Source organism: Zea mays, chromosome 4 (genome assembly GCF_902167145.1).
Source record: "Zea mays cultivar B73 chromosome 4, Zm-B73-REFERENCE-NAM-5.0, whole genome shotgun sequence".
Classification (NCBI taxonomy): Eukaryota; Viridiplantae; Streptophyta; class Magnoliopsida; order Poales; family Poaceae; genus Zea; species Zea mays.
Genome location: NC_050099.1, coordinates 235,033,774 through 235,057,200, shown reverse-complemented (window position 1 = coordinate 235,057,200; position 23,427 = coordinate 235,033,774). Strand labels below are relative to the sequence as shown.

General features: G+C 41.4%; 1 protein-coding gene across 1 annotated transcript; it reads left to right on the top strand.

Moving 5' to 3' along the window:
• Positions 1–18,515: 18,515 nt before the first annotated feature.
• Positions 18,516–21,416, top strand: LOC103654746 (basic leucine zipper 19). Its single transcript, XM_008681571.4, has 4 exons — positions 18,516–19,748; positions 20,453–20,543; positions 20,692–20,818; positions 20,907–21,416. The coding sequence occupies exons 1-4, from the start codon at positions 19,357–19,359 to the stop codon at positions 21,071–21,073; spliced, it is 777 nt and encodes a 258-aa protein (XP_008679793.1). The 5' UTR covers positions 18,516–19,356; the 3' UTR covers positions 21,074–21,416.
• The last annotated feature ends 2,011 nt before the right edge of the window (positions 21,417–23,427 follow it).

The window sequence follows — 23,427 nt, the reverse complement described above, 5'->3', positions numbered from 1 at the left end:
GTGTTCACCATCCACACAAGAACATCATGATGACTGACAGGCCACTCGAGCTCCTACAAGTGGACCTATTCGGACCGATAGCTTACATAAGCATCGACGAGAGTAAGTACTGTCTAGTTATTGTGAATGATTATTCTCGCTTCACTTGGGTGTTCTTTTTGCAGGAAAAATCTTATACCCAAGAAACCCTAAAGGGATCCTTGAGACAGGCTCAAAACGAGTTCGGCTTGAGGATCAAGAAAATTAGAAGCGACAACGGGACAGAGTTCAAGAACTCACAAATCGAAGGCTTCCTTGAGGAGGAGGGCATCAAGCATGAGTTCTCTTCTCCCTACACGCCACAACAAAATGGTGTAGTGGAGAGGAAGAATAGAACTCTATTGGACATGACAAGGACCATGCTTGATGAATACAAGACTTCGGATCGTTTTTGGGCCGAGGTGGTCAACACCGCCTGCTACGCCATCAACCGGTTATATCTACACCGAATCCTCAAGAATACATCATATGAACTCCTAACCGGTAAAAAGCCCAATGTTTCATATTTTAGAGTCTTTGGTAGCAAATGCTTTATTCTTGTTAAAAGAGGTAGAAAATCTAAATTTGCTCCTAAGGCTATAGAAAGCTTTTTACTAGGATATGATTCAAACACAAGGGCATATAGAGTCTTTAACAAGTCCTCTGGACTAGTTGAAGTTTCTTGTGACATTGTGTTTGATGAGACTAACGGCTCTCAAGTAGAGCAAGTTGATCTTGATGAGATAGGTGATGAAGAGGCTTCGTGCGTCGCACTAAGGAACATGTCCATTGGGGATGTGTGTCCTAAGGAATCCAAAGAGCCACCAAATGCACTAGATCAACCATCTTCCTCTATGCAAGCATCTCCACCAACTCAAGATGAGGATGTGGCTCAAAATGATGAAGGAGAAGATCAAGAGGATGAGCCACCTCAAGAGGACATCAATGATCAAGGGGGAGATGCCCATGATCAAGATGAGGAAGATGAACAAGTTCCAAGGCCGCCACACCCAAGAGTCCACCAAGCAATCCAACGAGATCACCCCATGAACACCATCCTCGGTGACATTCAAAAGGGGGTAACTACTCGATCTCGTGTTGCTCATTTTTGTGAACATTATTCTTTTGTTTCCTCTATTGAGCCACACAAGGTAGATGAAGCACTTCAAGATTCGGATTGGGTGGTGGCGATGCAAGAGGAGCTCAACAACTTTACTAGGAATGAGGTATGGCATTTAGTTCCACGCCCTAATCAAAATGTTGTAGGAACCAAGTGGGTCTTCCGCAACAAACAAGATGAGCATGGTGTGGTGACAAGGAACAAAGCCCGACTTGTGGCCAAGGGATATTCACAAGTCGAAGGTTTGGATTTCGGTGAAACCTATGCACTCGTAGCTAGGCTAGAATCAATTCGCATTTTACTTGCCTATGCTACTTACCATGGCTTCAAGCTTTACCAAATGGACGTGAAGAGTGCCTTCCTCAATGGACCAATCAAGGAAGAGGTCTATGTTGAGCAACCTCCCGGCTTTGAAGATAGTGAGTATCCTAACCATGTATATAAACTCTCTAAGGCGCTTTATGGGCTCAAGCAAGCCCCAAGAGCATGGTATGAATGCCTAAGAGATTTTCTTATCACTAATGGCTTCAAAGTCGGAAAGGCCGATCCTACTCTATTTACTAAAACTCTTGACAATGATTTGTTTGTATGCCAAATTTATGTTGATGATATTATATTTGGGTCTACTAACGAATCTACATGTGAGGAATTTAGTAGGATCATGACACAGAAATTCGAGATGTCGATGATGGGGGAGTTGAAGTATTTCTTGGGATTTCAAGTAAAGCAACTCCAAGAGGGCACCTTCATTAGCCAAACGAAGTATATTCAAGACATTCTAAACAAGTTTGGAATGAAGGATGCCAAGCCCATCAAGACACCCATGGGAACCAATGGGCATCTCGACCTCGACACGGGAGGTAAATCCGTCGATCAAAAGGTATACCGGTCGATGATAGGTTCTTTACTCTATTTATGTGCATCTCGACCGGATATTATACTTTCCGTATGCATGTGTGCAAGATTCCAAGCTGACCCTAAGGAAGCTCACCTTACGGCCGTAAAACGAATGTTGAGATATTTAGTTTATACTCCTAAGTTTGGGCTTTGGTACCCTTGGGGATGCACATTTGATTTAATTGGTTATTCGGATGCCGATTGGGCGGGGTGTAAAATTAATAGAAAGAGCACATCGGGGACTTGTCAGTTCTTGGGAAGATCCCTAGTGTCTTGGGCTTCAAAGAAGCAAAATTCCATAGCTCTTTCTACCGCCGAAGCCGAGTATATTGCCGCAGGCCATTGTTGCGCGCAATTACTTTGGATGAGGCAAACCCTTAGGGACTACGGTTACAAATTAATAAAAGTTCCTCTTCTATGTGATAATGAGAGTGCAATCCGCATGGCGGATAATCCCGTTGAGCATAGCCGCACTAAACACATAGCCATTCGGTATCATTTCTTAAGGGATCACCAACAAAAGGGAGATATCGAGATTGCATATATTAACACCAAAGAACAATTAGCCGATATCTTTACCAAGCCACGAGATGAACAAACTTTTAACAAACTTAGGCATGAGCTAAATATTCTTGATTCTCGGAATTTTTTTTGATGTTTTGCACACATAGCTCATGGGTACACCTTTGATCATATCTCTTTTATATGCTATGACTAATGTGTTTTCAAGTGAATTTCAAACCAAGTCATAGTGAAAGTGCATTCATCCCTTTTTGTGAGTTTTGGTGATTTGGATAACAACACATTTAAAGGTCTAACGAGTTTGCTAAGTGTTGAACAGGAAATTCAGTATGATGAACATACTTGAATAGTGTATAATGATCAGTGAACAACGGTTCAACACGAGGTTAAATAACCAATGAGACAATGCAAATGGATATAATATGATCTCTATATTGGTTTGAATATATGGACAAGACCCAAGAAATCACTACATACATATGATCAAATAGAGGATGAAGTGATTAAGAAGATAGGTCAAGCCAAAGTGAATAAGATATGAGGAATCGTGAATTGGCTTGACCATATTACTCTCAGTCCATATATGCTTCTATGAGAATCAAACTAAAGCTTGATTAATCTTAACAGTTATATCTAGAAGACATTCAAGCAAGGTTCACAATATTGAAGAAATGATTCTCTCAATGGATGCTCAATAGGATGTGACTCAAGAATGGCTTGATAGGGTGAAGATAGCAAGGAAAGGGCTTCAAGGAACTAAGCGAAGGTGAAGGCCAAGCGACGGCTTGTAGACCGAGGTACCATGGCTAAGGTGAAGAAGAGAGTACTTGCACTAAGTCGATGAACTAATCAGCTATGAAGAGTTACAACATGTTGATGCATCAGTAAGGTGACTTGAAGCCATGATTTGAACTCATATAAGGTGATATGGTACAAGTCACAGGGTTTGATTTGAGTTTGCTTCAAAAGGTGAGACAAAGATGTTTGTGATCCTTATGAAACAATGCCATGGAGAAATCACACATGAGACACCAGTGACTCAAGGAGTTTTCTTAATTAATTTTATTTAACTTGAGTATAGGAATCGTCGTACTATAAAGGGGGATCCAAAAAGAAGGTTGGTGTTTGCCAAAGCTCAAACCTCTCTATTCAAAAGCTATTTTTGAAAAGCAAAAATCTCTTTAACGTTCTATGGTTGACCATGGTTAGGTTTGAGAAACCTAGAGTGTTCTTGTTGAAAAGCAGCTGAACTTCTTCAACTGCAGCTGAGCTTTCCAGCTGAACTTGACTTCAGCTGAGTTGAGCTTCTTCAGCTGCAGCTGAGCTTTCCAGCTGAACTTGACTTCAGCTGAGTTGAGCTTCTTCAGCTGCAGCTGAGCTTTTCAGCTGAGCTGAACTTCAGCTGAGTTGAGCTTCTTCAGCTGCAGCTGAGCTGAACTTCAGCTGGGTTGAACTTTCTCAACTCCAGCTGAACTTCAACTTCAACTGGGGTCCAGGCAGGTTCAACCGGGGTCCAGGGCAAGTTCAACCGGGGTCCAGAGAGGTTCAACCGGGGTCCAAGAAAAGTTCAGCCGGGGTTTTTTTTTCGGACCTCACTGGTCAATACCGGTTGAACCGGCCCTAGGGGCGGTTCAACCGGTGTCAGGACCTGTTTTTGCAGTCTGACTTGCAGTCTGCCAGTCTGACTGGCAGACTGTCTGTCAGCCTGCCCCAGGCGGTTGAACCGGTCTTAGGGGCGGTTCAACCGGTCTTGGTCAACTTTGACCAGTCTGCGGTCAGTCTGCGCGTCAGTCTGCCACTCAGACTGGCAGACAGGCTGCCAGGCCTGCCAGGGGCGGTTCAACCGCCCTAGGGGGCGGTTCAACCGGTTTTCAACGGATTTTTTAGTCAAACGGCTAGTTTTGAGCTCCCACTATATATACTACCTCCTACCTCTCTCCCCATAGCAGTGAGCACGATTTGAACTCCATTTCTAACCCAAGAAACACCTCCCTCTCTCTCTCACACATCTCTTGCCTCTCCCATTTCAAATCTTTGGAGAGAAATCTTTGAGTGAGCTTGAGAGCTGCGGTTTTGTGCTTCATCTCTAAATCTCTCTTGCTCTTCTTCTTCATTCGAGCTTTGGTACTACATCGAGTTCTTTGTGGATTCATTACTCTTGGAGCTTCTAGCTCCTAGACGACTAGGTGTCGCTTGTGAGTCTCCAAATCTTGTGGAAGACCACAAGAAAGTTTGTATTACCCGCTCGTTTGAGCAAAGATTAGTGTGTGAGCTTGACCTTTGTGGTCGGCAAAGGGAGGATTAGGGTTGAAAGAGACCCGGCTCTTTGTGGGCGCCTCAACGAGGAAGTAGGGCACCTTGGTGGTGTGACCGAACCTCGGGATAAATCTTGTGTCTCTTGTGTTCTTGCTCATTGTGTTTGTTTGTGTTCTTCGTTCTCTCACCATCCCGCGAAAGAATTGTTTATATCTTTTTGGTGTGTGGATTTTGAGAAGTGTCCTTCTCAGATCTACTACTTTGAACCCTGTGGATCATTTAGAACATCTCATTTCCAAAGTTAACTAGGTGAATTTCGAGATCAATTCAGTTTTACCCAGTTCGCTTCTAGTTTTTGTTGAATAAGTTTTAACTTGCCTATTCACCCCCCCTCTAGGCAACTTTCAATTGGTATCAGAGCCTAATCCTCGTTCTAACGCTTAACCGCGTGAGGAAAGATCATGTCGGGGGGACTAAGAAACAAAAGTGCTTCTAAGCTTGAAAAAGTTGAGGTTGTCTCGACTTCATCTTTTGGTGCAGATGTTGATCCTAGGGCAATAGATCTTGCCATGAGAATCGCCGAAAGGATGTTCCTCAAAATGAAAGAAGATGAGGCGAAGAACAAGATTGAAGAAGAAGAAAATGATCGATGGAGACCAAACGACGAATCCACCTCTTCACAAGGTTCGTCTTTCAAATCCACTTCTCATATGTGCTTTATAGCTAATGGGAGTGACAGTGAAAGCGAAAGTGAGGATGAGGAGGAGCATGAAAGTGATAGTGAAGATGAGGATGATCTTCAAAAATTCTTCGCTCAACTAAGTAAGAAGAACCGGATGAGCTTGCTCAAACTCATGAAAAGAGCGGAAGAACAAAAGGAAATGCTTCATAAGCAAGAAGATATCCTCATCGAAAAAATCAAAGACTTGGAGAAGTTGACCAAAGAGCATGAGAAGCTAAAGTGCTCTCATGATGATTTGGTCCAAAGGTATGAAGACATTTCAATTGAGCAAATTAAAGCTATTAATCATTCATCATATATTGCTCAATTAGAAAATAAAAATGCTATGCTCAAGAACACGGTAGAAAGGCTAAATATTGAAAATCTAGCTTTGCAAGAAAAACATGATATGCTTGTGTGCTCTCATAATAAATTTATGGATTCACATATCATGTTAGAAATGGCTCATGAGGTTGTGTTAACTAATTTGAAATCATACCAACCTCACATATGCACATGTACTCAAATAGAAACTATATTACCATGTGCTAACAATTGTTGTTATCAAGCAAGCCAATCTTCCATTGAGCTAGAAATTTCAGGAATTAGTGATATTTCTATCACACAAGAAAATAAAGAGCTCAAGGAAGAAAATGAGAGGCTAAAAAGGAGCTTAACTATTTTGAAGGGAAAGTGTCATGCTCAACCTTCTCAAGATAACCGTGATAATATGGTGAAAAAGCTTGAGAATGGGACAACTGTAGCATGCACAAAACCCCTTCAAAAGTATACCAAGCTTTCCAAGAAGGGCTTGAGCAAAATTCATGGTAAGAAAATTAATGCTCATACTATTTGCTCTAACAATGTACCTATGTGCTTCAACAAAGAAAGATCAAAGAGAAGCGATAGGAGATGCTATGGATGCAAGGAGAAGGGCCATGAAATTGATTCATGCCCCCACATGAAGAATCAAGACCTTGCACGATCAAGAAAGATGACCATCAAAAAGGATGAAAGCAAAAGGCAAATGCATTGCAAGGACAAGCATCGCATTTGCTACAATTGCCGTGAAAAAGGTCATTTATTCAAGGTTTGTCCAAAGGGTAAAACTCCTAAGCCTAACTTATCAATACATTCAAATATGCTTAGGAGACCCAAATTTGACTCTTGTGCTAGAAAGGTGATGAGTTCACCACATTCTAGGACAAAGGCCATTTGGGTGCCTAAGTACTTGTTAGCTAACCTTGGTGGACCCATCCAAAGATGGGTACCAAAATGTGCTTCATAAGTTTTGCAGGTACCCACAGATGATATGAAGCTTTGGGGTGCTTGAGCGGTTTAACTCAATTCTTATCTCAAGCTATCAATCTTACATTGTCTATCCTTTAAGATTGACCCAAAGATGAATTGAATTATTATATCACTAACTTCATATTCATCTCTAGCAAGAACTTGTGTTGTAGGGAATAAGGATTAACCTTTGTGGGAATCAAGCAAAAGGCCTACAACCAAGTGATATCCAAAGAATGGTAACAATTAATTCTTAAGTGCACATTGCTTTTAATTGGTATATTCCTTTGTGTCTTTTGTAGCCACATAGGAAAAATGAAGCACTTGAGAATGAACTTAAAAGATTTTGCCTTGCTTTGGAAAGGATCTAATTATATGGTAGATTGCAAGTTCATATTTTTATTATGACAATCTACATGCTTTAAATTTGGTTGTATGTATCTTGTGGCATATTTCAATTTAATCATCATATTATTGCCATGACCTAGACATAAAGAGGATTATCCCATGTTCTTAAATGAATAGAGTGCTAAGTAAGAAATTCAAATTCTTAAAGCACTTACCAAAAGGGAAATTCTCTATATGACTAGAGTTGTGAGACTAATGTTTCTACCAAGTGTTTATGTAGTCTCACAACATGAGAATGTGTTTCCCAAATGGAGTGTGCCATTCAACATTCAAAGAAGATCGAACCAATACTATGTGATGTATTCATTCTTGTTTAAATTGGTTTTGAGTCTTCTACATTAATCACTCACCATGCTATGAATTAAACTTGCCATGTAAACTTAATTAAATAATCATGCTATTTTCATCTTTTTTACAATTGATGTTATGCATGATGCTTGTAAGGGCAATTTAGTTCATATCATGAGGTTTCCTTGTTTTAGTAACCTTCTTGTCATTCATATACTAGAGGTTGCTAAATAGGAAACTATTGCTTGTGTTACTAATACAATCTCTTTTAAGATATTTCATGGAAATTCATAAGTAGAGATTGTGCTCTTTCATTGGTAAAATCACAAGCTTTAAAGGTTAATCTTCACCTAAAAGAAAGATTAGGAATGCTCAAGGCAAAGGTATGGAACAAATTGCTTCAATTGGTAGTTGATCAATAGTAGTTTCTTTCAAGTGGCATTCTTTCAATTGGTAATAATCTATTTTATGAAGAAAAAAAAATGTCAATATGAAAGATAAATTCCTTTTGGCTTAAATTTGTAAATTGGTGCATATTGTTAATTCACTCCTCCATGTGCATTAACTTAAAAGGAATTTAATTTATGCCTTTATGCCTCATAAATGATGATTTGTTTGCCATTCATATATAGATATCATCATTCATTAAATACTTCCTTGTACTACTAATACCTCTTCTCAAAGTGTTTTATCGACTAGTTTTAAAAAGGGAAAGAGATAACAAAGAAGGAAGTCTCCACAAATGATGAAAAAAAGAATACTAAGGTGACACCACCACAGATAGTAAGATCTATCAAATTGGTATAACAAATGGTATGTTTTATATGGTGGTAAGTATTCTTAGGCATAAGTTAATTCATTGCAAATTTGTCATTCCTTGACCATGATATGTAATGTACTCCTCATGAGACTCTTAACTGAATTGAAAGTGCATGTGGCAAGTCATTCAAATACTTGATGCACATATCTAGTGGGAGAACATTATATATCTTGTGTCATAGAATAAGTTTCACTTGAGTGAGCTATACTAAGACAATCCAAAATGGTAAATTTGTATCTCATTCATATGGATTGTAATCTTTGTTTTCTAAATAGCTACTCTTGATGCAGTTTAAAATTCCCTTATCGTTAATTCTAAAAGTGCATAAGAATCTTTTTGTTGATATTCATCACATACATATGCACTAACATGGATATAATTTTTAAACTGTAAAAGGTACAATTAGTGATCCATACTCTCTAAATTTTGGAAACCCATATTTTGATATCTTAGAAATCTACTTCAATCGGTATCCATATGCTTCGCATTAAATTGGATCACTAAGTTGTAAATTCCATGCATAACTTGTCTTCATGATATGAATGCTTGTGTGACTAACCTTGATAAGCTAGGTGCACCCAAGGTCAAGCTAGGTTCATCATCAAGAAGGCAACACAATGATGTATCAAGAAAAGGAGAAAAGGCTCCTATTCTTAACTCTAGCTTTTATCTATGTGATTAAATATTAACTTGAAACCATATAAGATGGTTGTCAAGTATATGTGGGTGCCTACACAAAGAGAAAGGTCACAATAAGGATTGTGTGGGTACTCAAGGCTCTTCCTACTAATCTCAAAGGACCCAATTCAAATTGGGTACCAAGATATGAAGCTTAAACTTGTTTTGCAGGATCACGCCTTCAATGGATCAAGTTGGATGCTCGATAATGAATGTATAAATCATATTTGGAGATAGTAGCAAGGGTGGTAATAACTGAATCACAAGTGCATATTATTTTCAAATCTTATCTCTTTTGTGACTTGTGTAGCCACTAAGGGAAAAGAAGCACTTGAGGATATACATCAATTGTTGATTATGAAATAAAGGTCTAATTGGAAGATGAATGAATATTATCATATGGTGAACAATCCAAAACTATGTGATGTACTCTTTCTAATTAATTTGGATTTGATTCTTCTATATTAGACACTCACCATAATATGGATTAAGTCAGCCCTTTAGACTTCATTGAACAACCATGCATATTATTCATGTCATTCAAAATATATTGTGCATGAGGGCTCAAGGGAAATTTAGTCCATATTATGAGATTTCTCTATTTTAGCAACTCGCTTGCCTTCCACATATAAAGGGTTGCTAAATAAGAAACTAGTGCTTGTGCTACTAATGTCATCTCTTATGTTGAGTTTATCCATACAAAATCTATGTTAAGAGATGGTGCTTGTTTTACATTGGATAAATCACAAGCTTAAAGGATACTAACTAAAGTAAGATGAAGTTGATAAGAGGCCAAGGTATGAAAACTTCCTCTCCTTCAGTTATTTTAGTATTCTATCCTTAGTGGGATGTACCATAGTATAGGTTAAATTTCCTTGCAATATAAAATGTTCAATAGTGCATATAACTTTGACATCAACTTTATGTGTGCACTAATTTAAAAGAATTTAATCTATCTTTTTGGGTTTCAAGAATGATTATTCATTTTCCATCCACATATAAGGATTATCATTTGTGAAACCCTCCCTTGTGTTTCTAATGCTCTCTTTTCTAAGTGTTTAAATAAGGTCCTTCCAAGTGCTTTCAAAATGGATTCAAAATCCACGGATATAAGAGTCTTGGTTATTTCAATCATTGAGTTTCAATGGGTCTCATATCAAGTATGATTGAACCAAGCCAAGATCAATGAAGTTCAAGATCGCCTGGTTGGATGAAATCATAAAGAGAAAAGAAATCACAGTGATTCAAGAAGGGAGTTACACTCTTTGTCAACCTAATAATGAAGATGTAGTGACATATTTATATGATATCCTTCATTATGAGGTTTGAGGTTCATCTTAGCATGCTTTACCCTTTAGGATTTCAATTGATATACTTTTAGTTCTTAAACTTTCAATTGGTTTGATTTTCATCATCTATGTAAAGCATGTTATGTTAAGCCAAGATATAGTACAAACATCTCCTTTAACCTCACATTGTTAATGTGCATAAGTGTACTTTGTGTACTCTTGCATGCACAAATTGAGGGAGAGTTTAGCCTATATCTTGTGAGACTAATGATTTCTTTCAAGTTCATGTTTTGTAGTCTCACACCTTGGAGAACATCAAATGAGGATGAGTGGTTCCGAGAAAATGATCAAATATTTACCACATGTCACCCCATGGATTAGTTTTATTGAGGATCGATATGTGTTCTCTAGCATAAATTCAATTGTTTCAAATATATTATGCCTTGACCAAGATATATGATGAACTCCTCTAAGAATCTTAATTGAATCAAGTGCATGTTACAAGTAATTCGAGTACTTGATGCATACATTTAGGGGGAGCTCATTCTATCTCTTGTGTCCTTAAAGACTAACATTTTGTTTTAGTGAACTTGTGTAGTTCTTTGAAGAGAATGAGTTTCTCTTGATCGTTTAAAGAGGATGAGTTTCTCTTTGAAATATCAAGCCTATCAAAAGCTAAGATAGAAATTCATGATTATAATGAAGACCATATGGCATGGAACAAAGTCTCGAATTAGAAAGGAATCTTCGGGCAAAGACAATCGCTTCCACTGCAAATTTGATGGGTATCAAAGATTCTTTGCTCCAATAAATGTATCTTTTATACATTTCATAAGAGAATGAGTTTCTCTTGTATATGCTACTCCAACTTCATCTAAAATTGGTAAATATGTATCACATCCTTTTGGATTGCAAATGTCTGAAGTAGCATAGCTTATAAATTCTCCTGTCTAGAACTTAATTGATTAAATAGTGCACATGTTTCTTATGTTGCATAATTATGTTCAATTGATACTCCTTTTATGCCAATGGTACTTTAAGTTGCAAATAAGTTCTCTCAACAAATATCAATTGAATTCATATATATATGTGTGCACTAAAACTTGAGGAGAACTTAGTGTAATATGCAATTAGTGATCTGATTATCTATCAAATTGTATCAATTGGTGGTTTTCAATTGATATTTTTCGAACATGATCACTAGTTGTATAATCCATACTTGTGCAATTTTCATGTTGCCTCTTGTTATGATAAGAAAATGCTAGGTGACATCTAGACTCCAGGTATCAAGATTTATCTTTCAATTAGTATGACAATATTCAGTTGATATCTTGGACCTATGTCACAATTATGCCAACAAGATATTGCAAAATGAATTCAAAATCCAACACAAGTTTGGAACACCCCCTTGAAAAGGTAAAATGCAAAGGTACATCACTTCATGTCACTTCTACATTACCTCTGTGCCATATAAGGACCCTTTTCATGATAGTGTGTTCAAATCTTGCCTAAATCATAATTTCTACCATTTATATTCTTTGTATCCTTTTTGGAGATTTATGACAAAGGGGGAGAAATTTTGCATTAAAGCTTACCTTTAGTCTTATGTAACTAAGTGTTAGAAGACTTTTTAGAAAAGGGGAGAAATAATTAACAAAAGGGGGAATCATAAGAAAAACATAAGATGAAGAAAGTTGATAAGTGCATTCCATGTCATGAGCATCACGTTTATTTTATGACACACTGCACCCTATGAATAGTATGATATAAGTTGTCTATACTTTGACCTAAATATGTGCTTTTGGCATTTGAGTACAAAAGTGTTATTTTCTGAAATGCACATATTTAGGGGGAGGAAACTATATCATAGGATTTAAAATCTTATTTATCAAATCTTATGTAAGCTTTAAATGTGTTGTCATCAATCACCAAAAAGGGGGAGATTGAAAGTGCATTCATCCCTTTTTGTGAGTTTTGGTGATTTGGATAACAACACATTTAAAGGTCTAACGAGTTTGCTAAGTGTTGAACAGGAAATTCAGTATGATGAACATACTTGAATAGTGTATAATGATCAGTGAACAACGGTTCAACACGAGGTTAAATAACCAATGAGACAATGCAAATGGATATAATATGATCTCTATATTGGTTTGAATATATGGACAAGACCCAAGAAATCACTACATACATATGATCAAATAGAGGATGAAGTGATTAAGAAGATAGGTCAAGCCAAAGTGAATAAGATATGAGGAATCGTGAATTGGCTTGACCATATTACTCTCAGTCCATATATGCTTCTATGAGAATCAAACTAAAGCTTGATTAATCTTAACAGTTATATCTAGAAGACATTCAAGCAAGGTTCACAATATTGAAGAAATGATTCTCTCAATGGATGCTCAATAGGATGTGACTCAAGAATGGCTTGATAGGGTGAAGATAGCAAGGAAAGGGCTTCAAGGAACTAAGCGAAGGTGAAGGCCAAGCGACGGCTTGTAGACCGAGGTACCATGGCTAAGGTGAAGAAGAGAGTACTTGCACTAAGTCGATGAACTAATCAGCTATGAAGAGTTACAACATGTTGATGCATCAGTAAGGTGACTTGAAGCCATGATTTGAACTCATATAAGGTGATATGGTACAAGTCACAGGGTTTGATTTGAGTTTGCTTCAAAAGGTGAGACAAAGATGTTTGTGATCCTTATGAAACAATGCCATGGAGAAATCACACATGAGACACCAGTGACTCAAGGAGTTTTCTTAATTAATTTTATTTAACTTGAGTATAGGAATCGTCGTACTATAAAGGGGGATCCAAAAAGAAGGTTGGTGTTTGCCAAAGCTCAAACCTCTCTATTCAAAAGCTATTTTTGAAAAGCAAAAATCTCTTTAACGTTCTATGGTTGACCATGGTTAGGTTTGAGAAACCTAGAGTGTTCTTGTTGAAAAGCAGCTGAACTTCTTCAACTGCAGCTGAGCTTTCCAGCTGAACTTGACTTCAGCTGAGTTGAGCTTCTTCAGCTGCAGCTGAGCTTTCCAGCTGAACTTGACTTCAGCTGAGTTGAGCTTCTTCAGCTGCAGCTGAGCTTTTCAGCTGAGCTGAACTTCAGCTGAGTTGAGCTTCTTCAGCTGCAGCTGAGCTGAACTTCAGCTGGGTTGAACTTTCTCAACTCCAGCTGAACTTCAACTTCAACTGGGGTCCAGGCAGGTTCAACCGGGGTCCAGGGCAAGTTCAACCGGGGTCCAGAGAGGTTCAACCGGGGTCCAAGAAAAGTTCAGCCGGGGTTTTTTTTTCGGACCTCACTGGTCAATACCGGTTGAACCGGCCCTAGGGGCGGTTCAACCGGTGTCAGGACCTGTTTTTGCAGTCTGACTTGCAGTCTGCCAGTCTGACTGGCAGACTGTCTGTCAGCCTGCCCCAGGCGGTTGAACCGGTCTTAGGGGCGGTTCAACCGGTCTTGGTCAACTTTGACCAGTCTGCGGTCAGTCTGCGCGTCAGTCTGCCACTCAGACTGGCAGACAGGCTGCCAGGCCTGCCAGGGGCGGTTCAACCGCCCTAGGGGGCGGTTCAACCGGTTTTCAACGGATTTTTTAGTCAAACGGCTAGTTTTGAGCTCCCACTATATATACTACCTCCTACCTCTCTCCCCATAGCAGTGAGCACGATTTGAACTCCATTTCTAACCCAAGAAACACCTCCCTCTCTCTCTCACACATCTCTTGCCTCTCCCATTTCAAATCTTTGGAGAGAAATCTTTGAGTGAGCTTGAGAGCTGCGGTTTTGTGCTTCATCTCTAAATCTCTCTTGCTCTTCTTCTTCATTCGAGCTTTGGTACTACATCGAGTTCTTTGTGGATTCATTACTCTTGGAGCTTCTAGCTCCTAGACGACTAGGTGTCGCTTGTGAGTCTCCAAATCTTGTGGAAGACCACAAGAAAGTTTGTATTACCCGCTCGTTTGAGCAAAGATTAGTGTGTGAGCTTGACCTTTGTGGTCGGCAAAGGGAGGATTAGGGTTGAAAGAGACCCGGCTCTTTGTGGGCGCCTCAACGAGGAAGTAGGGCACCTTGGTGGTGTGACCGAACCTCGGGATAAATCTTGTGTCTCTTGTGTTCTTGCTCATTGTGTTTGTTTGTGTTCTTCGTTCTCTCACCATCCCGCGAAAGAATTGTTTATATCTTTTTGGTGTGTGGATTTTGAGAAGTGTCCTTCTCAGATCTACTACTTTGAACCCTGTGGATCATTTAGAACATCTCATTTCCAAAGTTAACTAGGTGAATTTCGAGATCAATTCAGTTTTACCCAGTTCGCTTCTAGTTTTTGTTGAATAAGTTTTAACTTGCCTATTCACCCCCCCTCTAGGCAACTTTCACATAGATTGAAAGGGATTTGGAGTCTTCGGCGAAGACAAAGGCTTCCACTCCATCGAATCACTCACCCTTCGCCGTCGCTCTGAGCAACTCTCCAACTTTGGTATAATCTTCACTCATATTTTGTTCGCCAAAGGGGGAGAAATTAGTTAGAAGGGCTTATATTTCACTCAAGTATCCGTTTTTGGCGATTCATGCCAAAGGGGGAGAAGGTATTAGCCCAAAGAAAAAGGACCGCACCACCACCAATTTTCAAAAATTTAAATTAAGAAAAAGTTTTTCAAAATGGTGATTTTTCAAATTGGTATCTTAAAACCCTCTTGAACACTAAGAGGAGGATCTAATTGAGGGGGAGTTTTGTTTAGTCAAAGGAAAAGCATTTGAAACAGGGGGAGAAAATTTCAAATCTTGAAAATGCTTCTCAAAATCTTATTCATTTACCTTTGACTATTTGCAAAAGGACTTTGAAAAGAATTTACAAAAGAATTTGCAAAAACAAAACATGTGGTGCAAGCATGGTCCAAAATGTTAAAAATAAAGAAATAATCCATGCATATCTTATGAAAATATTTATTGGTTCAATTCTAAGTAACCTTTACACTTACATTATGCAAACTAGTTCCATTATGCACTTCTATACTTGCTTTGGTTTGTGTTGGCATCAATCACCAAAAAGGGGGAGATTGAAAGGGAATTAGGCTTACACCTTTTTCCTAATTGATTTTGGTGGTTGAATTGCCCAACACAAATAATTGGACTAACTAGTTTGCTCTAGTCTATAAGTTTTACAGGTGTCAAAGGTTCACAATAAGCCAATAAAAAGACCAAGAATGGGTTCAAACAAAGAAAGCAAAAGACAACCCAAAGGCACCCTGGTCTGGCGCACCGGACAGTGTCCGGTGCACCAGGGAACTCGAATCTGAACTTGCCACCTTCGGGAAAATGGGAGGCCGCTCCGCTATAATTCATCGGACTGTCCGGTGTGCCAGCGGAGCAACGGCTACTTCGCGCCAACGGTCGACTGCAAACGCATTCAATGCGCTACAGTGCGCGCTAGAGTTAGAACACGCGCAGAAGGCGCACCAGACAGTCTACAGGACCTGTCCGGTGCACCACCGGACAGCCCAGAGGCCCCACCAGTCAGAGCTCCAACGGTCAGAACCCAACGGCCGGCTGACGTGGCTGGCGCACCAGACAGTGTCCGGTGGCGCACAGGACTGTCCGGTGCGTCATGCGACAGCAGCCTTCCAACGACCACTTTTGGTGGTTGGGGCTATAAATACCCCAACCACCCCACATTCAATTGCATCCAAGTTTTCCACCTTGAACACATTACAAGAGCTATAGCATTCAATTCTAGACACAACCAAAGAGATCAAATCCTCTCCCAAGTCCGGAATCACTCCAAATCAAATAGTGACTAGAGAGAGCGACATTTGTGTTCATTTGAGCTCTTGCGCTTGGATTGCTTCTTTTCTTTCTCATTCTTCTTGTGATCAAACTCAATTGTAACCAAGGCAAGAGACACCAATTGTGTGGTGGTCCTTGCGGGAACTTTGTGTTCCGTTTGATTGAGAAGAGAAAGCTCACTCGGTCTAAGTGACCATTTGAGAGAGGGAAAGGGTTGAAAGAGACCCGGTCTTTGTGACCACCTCAACGGGGAGTAGGTTTGCAAGAACCGAACCTCGGTAAAACAAATCATCATGTCTCGCTCTTTATTTGCTCACGATTTGTTTTTCACCCTCTCTCTCGGACTCGTTCATATTTCTAACGCTAACCCGGCTTGTAGTTGTGCTTAAGTTTATAAATTTCAGATTCGCCTTATTCACCCCCTCTAGACGACTTTCACCTCCTCTCTTCTTCTAGCTCGGCATGTAATATTTCAACCCAATCTTATAATAACTCAAAAATAAGTATATAACTCAAGGAATGACAAGTTACAAAAGCATTAATCTGGATCTAAAATCTAAATGGATTTTTCCGAGTGCTATGACCTTCACACTCGGCAAAGTAACTCTTTGCCGAGTGTTACTGGCAAAGTGACTAGAATACTCTTTTTATTTGTTTTTACTATTCCATCTAAACAAACAAAACATATATCACATAATCATCACAGATATCACATAATCATCATATACATAATAGAGACCACATATTTCAAAAAACCAAAACCTCACAACTTTTTCACAAACATATCTATATTCATACCAAGTTTCACCAATATAAGTTTACCAACTCTCAAACATAAGTTTTTCACAAACATAAGTTCATGACAAGTTTCTCACAATCACCTCTAAGAGAAGATGATCAGCGAGGTGGGTGACTGGACTGGTGCGACGATGGGCGGGACGATCCATGATGGTTGTTGGATTCCGCCCCAGATTGTCCTTGCACAGAGAAGAAATTGCATGTGTTATACGAGATGAATATATATCATGCAGGACTAGAATTTTTATACTCACATGAGTATAGAACTGCGCAGGGTCAACTGGAGGGAATAACGGAGGCAGTGGAGCAAAACCATATGCGGCACCAAGGCTCTCTATGTAACGAAACATCTCCGCCATCCTCTGCTGATCTGCCAAGTGGGCCTTCCGCTCCGCTATCATCCTCGACTCCATCTCCTGCTGTTCCCTCCTCTCTTCTTCTAGCTGGGCATGTAATATTTCAACCCAATTTTATAATAACTCAAAGAAAAGGTATATAACTCAAGGAATGACGAGTTACAAAAGCACTAACCTAGAGTTGCTGTATGCGACTATACGATGATTCGAGCTGTCCTTCCGAGGTCATATGGTTAGGCTCGAGCTCGTGCTCCTTCTCGCACCTAAGACAGAGTGAGAGTGGACGACGAGTCGATTGTCCCGTCGGCAATCCAGTACCACCCATGACTTATTTTACACGAAAAATTGTTAGACCATAGCCTTATTTCTTTATATATATATTCAAAAATTTTAAATACTGATTAGAGCCACTAATCAATACTAAATAGTTCTTTTAACGGATAGTGCGATTGACACTAACAAAAATAGTGTCTTCAATTATTTATTGTGCATTGTCCAGGTACTAAAGGCAATTTTACCATTATTATTAAAGGATTCTTTCTATATTAGTAGTAGTAGTATATCCATGCTAGAATCTGGATCTGAAATCTAAATGGATGCCGAATTTGCACTACTGCAAGTAGCATGGCAGACGACGAGCAAGTGACCACAACCTATCTGTCTCTGGTAGTCTGGTCCCGGCGTCCAACACGTGGTGTCGAGATGCTCTGCATCTGCCAAGCCCCCTGCCCCCATTCCCAGCTGACGAGCTGCTCAACAAGTCTACCACTGTAATGTCTGAAACCCAGAACCAGAAGCCAGGGCCAGCTGCAGCTCCATAACTAACTAGTGGGCGAAAAAATTTACAAGTACTACTGCTAGTACTGGTTCATGTCTATCCATCTATCTATCAACCTATTTTTCATTTCTACTCATCATGTGGGTGTATCCGTGTATAATGCACTCCACAGGCCACAGCCTCTCGATCGCTTAGCTGTCTCTAGCTGTCTGCTGCCTCGCCGCCCCCTCCTCCTCTCATCATGTGATCTCCCTCGTCTCCATCCACCCTTGCTCCTCTCCTACTTGCCACCCTTTTTCTCCAGTAATAAATCAAAACAAACAAATGGACCCTCCCTAGGTACCTAGCTAGCTACCTAACTAACTAACTTTGCACAGATACCTAATTACTGTACCTTTGGATAACTAATCATAAGGCTAGGGAGCTAGCTACATGCATCGTCACCAAATCCACAGCAATGCAACAAAGCACCAACAGCTCACATGGTAGTAGTCAATCTCAGCGTTAGTACAAATCTTAGCTCAAGAGTCATGAAACAATGCCAGTACAAAGGTTAGCTAGGAGCAGTTCGTTTTGCCTACTAGGAAACAAATATGAAATTATTGCCCTAGACATGGTAGTAGAGTACTCCTACTAAGAGCAGTCTCAACCCAAGAGTTTTTATAGGCTCCACATCATCTAGAAACTACTGTTAGACACTAACTCTCCAATGCAAATCAATATTATTTAACTGACTTTAATACTCATCTTCGTGTTGAAACCAAGTCTTATGCAAGATCCAGTTTCTTAATCTTTCTTCATTTAATTGCTTGCTATATCATTGCTTGCCATATCATCTTTTAATATCTATGCAACAGCTGAATTAATGCTATAAAAACTGGATGACGTGTAGGGTTGGGACTGTGCTCTAAACCACCTAACCTACCAGATCTCTTGGATCTTGATATGCATAGCCCTAAACACATGCGTGATGCTGCAAGACAAACAGCCTCTAAAGGCTGTCACCAAAGCATGCAGATGCAGATGCAGTCTCTATCACGAACTAATGCATTGCAAGTGCACTGTGATTTGCCCCACCACCGCCAGGCCCCCCATGCATGTGCACCTATGCATCTCCACCTACACTGCGTTCTTGCAACCAATAACCATATACATACACACACACTAATAACTATATACATACATCTCCAACACAGCTAGCAAAGGCAGCAGTCGAGCACTCCACCATCCAGCTTCGCATCCCGCAAGTTCCCAGTCAGCCGAGCAGCCAGCGGCGGTGCCAAGAAGGCCGAGCTGCGAGCTCCACTCCCCACACCTCAGAAGAAAAAGGTGATGGCGCAACTGCCGCCGCGGGCGCCGAGCGCCGCGCCGCAGGACCACTGGCCGCCGGCGGCGGGGGAGTTCCTGGGCTTCGCCGCGGCCAGGCGCGGCGCGCACCGCCGCTCCGCGAGCGACTCGGCCGCGTTCCTCGAGGCCGTGCCCATTGACGACGACGTCGTCATTGGCGGCGGCGGCGGCGGCGGCGACGACTTCGACCGCCTCGACCACGACCAGCTCCTGTCCATGTTCTCCGACGTCGACGTCTCCGTCTCCGTCTCCGTCTCCGGCAGCGCCGGGGAGAGGGCGCAGCTCATGGACGCGGGGGGTGCGGGTGCGGACGACGGGGTGGCGGACTCGTCGCCGGCTGCCGCGGACGGCGTCGCTGAGCCCAAAAGGGTCAAGAGGTTAGTTGCGACTTGCAGCTTGCCTAGTGGGGTGGTGAGTGGTGGCTCCGCTAGTACATTTTAAGTAACCATCTTTTTCGACTACCGATCCGATCTACCATGGTGAAACAGTAGTTTTTTTTTTATTTATTCAATCAAGGTTCCTACTTTTGGAGGACTGCGGTCTCAGGACTACGATAGTGCCTTTAATTTGCCATTTTTTCTGTTCGTCTCTTAGATTAACATTTCAAATTAGAATAGCCGCAGACCGCTGCATTACAATTTACTTATGGAGCCCCCAGTAATAGTTAAGTCAGCTTTCAAGCTTCCTAGAGAAAGAAAGAGAGAGATAAAGGAAAGTGTGAGGTTAGCTTTCACCATATATTGAACTTTCAAATTTTTTTGCTCTTAAAATTTGCATTTATTTTCGACCGTACATACTACATAGTGCAGATTTATTCGTGATGTCTCCACAGCGAACATCGATTATGGAAGTTTCACGTAGTTTATTTGCACTAAGTCTTTGAAGCAGGAACAAATGGATTCGCTTGGATACTTGCCAATCTGTTTTTATATATATTGAAATGAAGGAACATAAACATGTTTTTGATCCACATCCACATGTATCACTCGTGCTTAGTTTCTTAATTAATAAATAGTCATAGCTCATACGTAACATAGCTGACTGAGTAGCGATCGATCGTTTTCTGTTCCTTGGGTTTCAGGATATTGGCAAACAGGCAGTCGGCTCAGAGGTCACGAGTGAGGAAGCTGCAGTACATCTCGGAGCTTGAACGGAGCGTCACCAGTCTCCAGGTGAGAGTGTGAGACCGCTTGTCTTCTCTCTTTGTGCTAGCTCATGGTGGTCATGGACGATGCACCCCCACAACACAGCCACACAGGCACCCAGCAGCTCTTGAGCCATTCATTCTGAGACCCGGTTTCTCTCTGCATGCCGCCGCAGATGGAGGTGTCGGCGCTGTCCCCTCGCGTGGCCTTCCTCGACCACCACCGCTCACTGCTCACCGTCGGCAACAGCCATCTCAAGCAAAGAATCGCGGCGCTCGCCCAGGACAAGATCTTCAAAGACGGTACCTACCGCTGCTACCAGAGACCGTTCTGTTCAGTTTTACCAGATCGTGCAAGCATGCAACGTAACAATATGATCAAACCATGCAGCTCACCAAGAGGCGCTGGAGAAGGAGATCCAGCGGCTGCGCCAAGTGTACCAGCAGCAGCAGGTCAAGGTGGCCACCACCGGCGGCGCCGACATCGCCACCGCCGCCTCGCCGTCGATGCAGGCCAGGCAAGAGCTGCTCGCGTGCGAGGGCGCTGCTATTCGATAGCGGAGGCGGCGGCGGCGGCGGCGGCGTTCACGCCCCTGTTACTGTTAGTAGCTTAATTAACTTTTGTGCAGTCTGATCAATACGTGTTGGCTTGTTTGTTTGCTGCTTCTTAATTTAATTCGTATGTGATGTATTCTGCTCACCCTAGCAAAAAAAAAAAAAAAAATGCATCGATGCCAAGTTGTGAATGAATTGTACTATTCAGTTATTTGGACCGGCTTAGTCGGAATATAGTGAGACGGAGTTTGTTGGTGTGAGTTATCCGTTCTTAATTTATTGTTGTTTAGATTGATTTTATTTAAAACAGAGTGACTCTAAAAAGAAAACTTATGTTCAAATTTAAGTTATTTGGCTCACCAAAATCTATTGGATGGTTCGCTAGGATGGAGTCGCTCTATCTCAACTGACTCTGCAAACGAACACTATGTTACATTTTTCTCCAATGTCGCTTGCAAATTTTTCTACAACTCACTGGTATTTTGAACCAATTTTAGCGTCACAACACGATGAGAATGATAGTTGCCTATGGAAAATTGCTGAGTACTCGCTCCCTCCTAAAATATAAAGGTTTTTCCGTTGCTATAAATTAAGCAATCTTATATGAGGACATATCTGGTGCACATGGAGGATTGGTGCACATGGTGCACATATTAAATCACCACCACTCATTTTAGATCTAACATCTCTAATTGTTTGGTATATTATGTCCTCATCTTATATATATTGAAAATCTTTTATTTCATGAGGTTGTCCATAGTTTAGTTTTTTTAACACTGAACGTATACCTAGTTACTTCTACGAGTACATTCGCAGATGAGTCTACAAATTCTGGAGACGAGATTGATAAAGTCATCACAGATGTCTTGTTGCCGATAATACGTCGTATATTTAAATGTCTATTATAAATAATAAATATATTATAATTATAAAACTTTAGTCCTTACTACAATATGACAGGGCTAAAATTTAGCCCATAGTAATCAAATAGCCCTAAAAATATAAAGCTAATAAATTATAAAATATTTATGTCCAGCCGAGCTACTGCCAACCACCAGTTTGTTGACGGCGGATGCAGGCCTAGGATAATAGTGGCCCTAGTCGTAGCCCAGATAGAGCCTGTGAATTTGGCCCAATAGCCCGCGGCCAGCGTCTTGCTCACGGCTCGTCGGCTCTCGTCTTCGAGGTCACGCCGCCGTCGCCGCCGCTTCCTCTTCATCCGCACTTCCGCAGCCTCCAACCTCTGGTGCTCCCTCTCCTCTGCAGCTCCGCGCCTCCATCCTTCGGTCCTGTGCGTCCCCGCATGGCTGCCTGCGTCCGCCCCTGTGCCGCTGTGTAGCCTCGTCGGCGCCGGACGCTGCTGTCCGCCTGTCCCTGGTCGCCAGCCAGCCGCCCGCCGACACTGGTCTACGTTGTGTGCTCCACCATGTGATGGCCCGTACGCTTGCTTGGCCGTAAGCAAGAGCATCTGGAAAACGCTGACGCACAACATAGTAATCTTCCCAGGTTGTGGCATCCGCTGGAATGTGACTCCACATGATCAGCACCTGTGGCACAGCCCGACTCCCTTTCTTGACCAATCTGCGATCCAATATCTCCAGAGGTTAGACGTTGTGACCACTCAGATCCAAGGAAGTAGGAAGAGTGGTAAAGACAGGAGTGTAGTCTGGGATATATGGTTTCAGTTGTGAGACGTGGAACACCGGGTGCACCTGAAGGCAAGCTTAGGACATGACCTACTGACCACAGTGTGTTGGGCATACGGTTGGAGTTTGAGCAAAACCATATCGCCCACTTGAAATGTGCGTTCAGTCCTCAGACGATCGACCTTCAGCTTCATGTGGTTCTGGGCTGCTGCAAGCTGCTCCCTCAACATCACGGTAAACTGAGCTCTTTCTGCTAACAGTTGTGCCACATCAACGGCAGCATCAGAAGGAATATGAGGTGCTGCTGCAAACGGAGGGTCATAACCATACAACACTTTGAAAGGAGAACAAGCTAGGGAAGTGTGGTATGTGGTATTGTACCAAAATTCCGCCAAAGGCAACCAATTCTTCCATTTCGTAGGTTGGGCATGAACTGCACACCGCAGGTACATCTCCACACATTGGTTAACCCGCTCACTTTGACCGTCCGTCTGTGGGTGATATGTCGTACTCAGGTTCAGCTTAGTGCCCAACAACTTGAATAATTGACTCCAGAAAATACTTGTAAATATTTTATCCCGATCACTGACAATAGACCTCGGAAGACCATGCAAGCGGACCACCTGATCCAAAACAACTTGGGCCACCTGTGCAGCAGTGAAAGGGTGTTTCAGAGCTATAAAATGGGCGTACTTCGAGAAACGATCCACC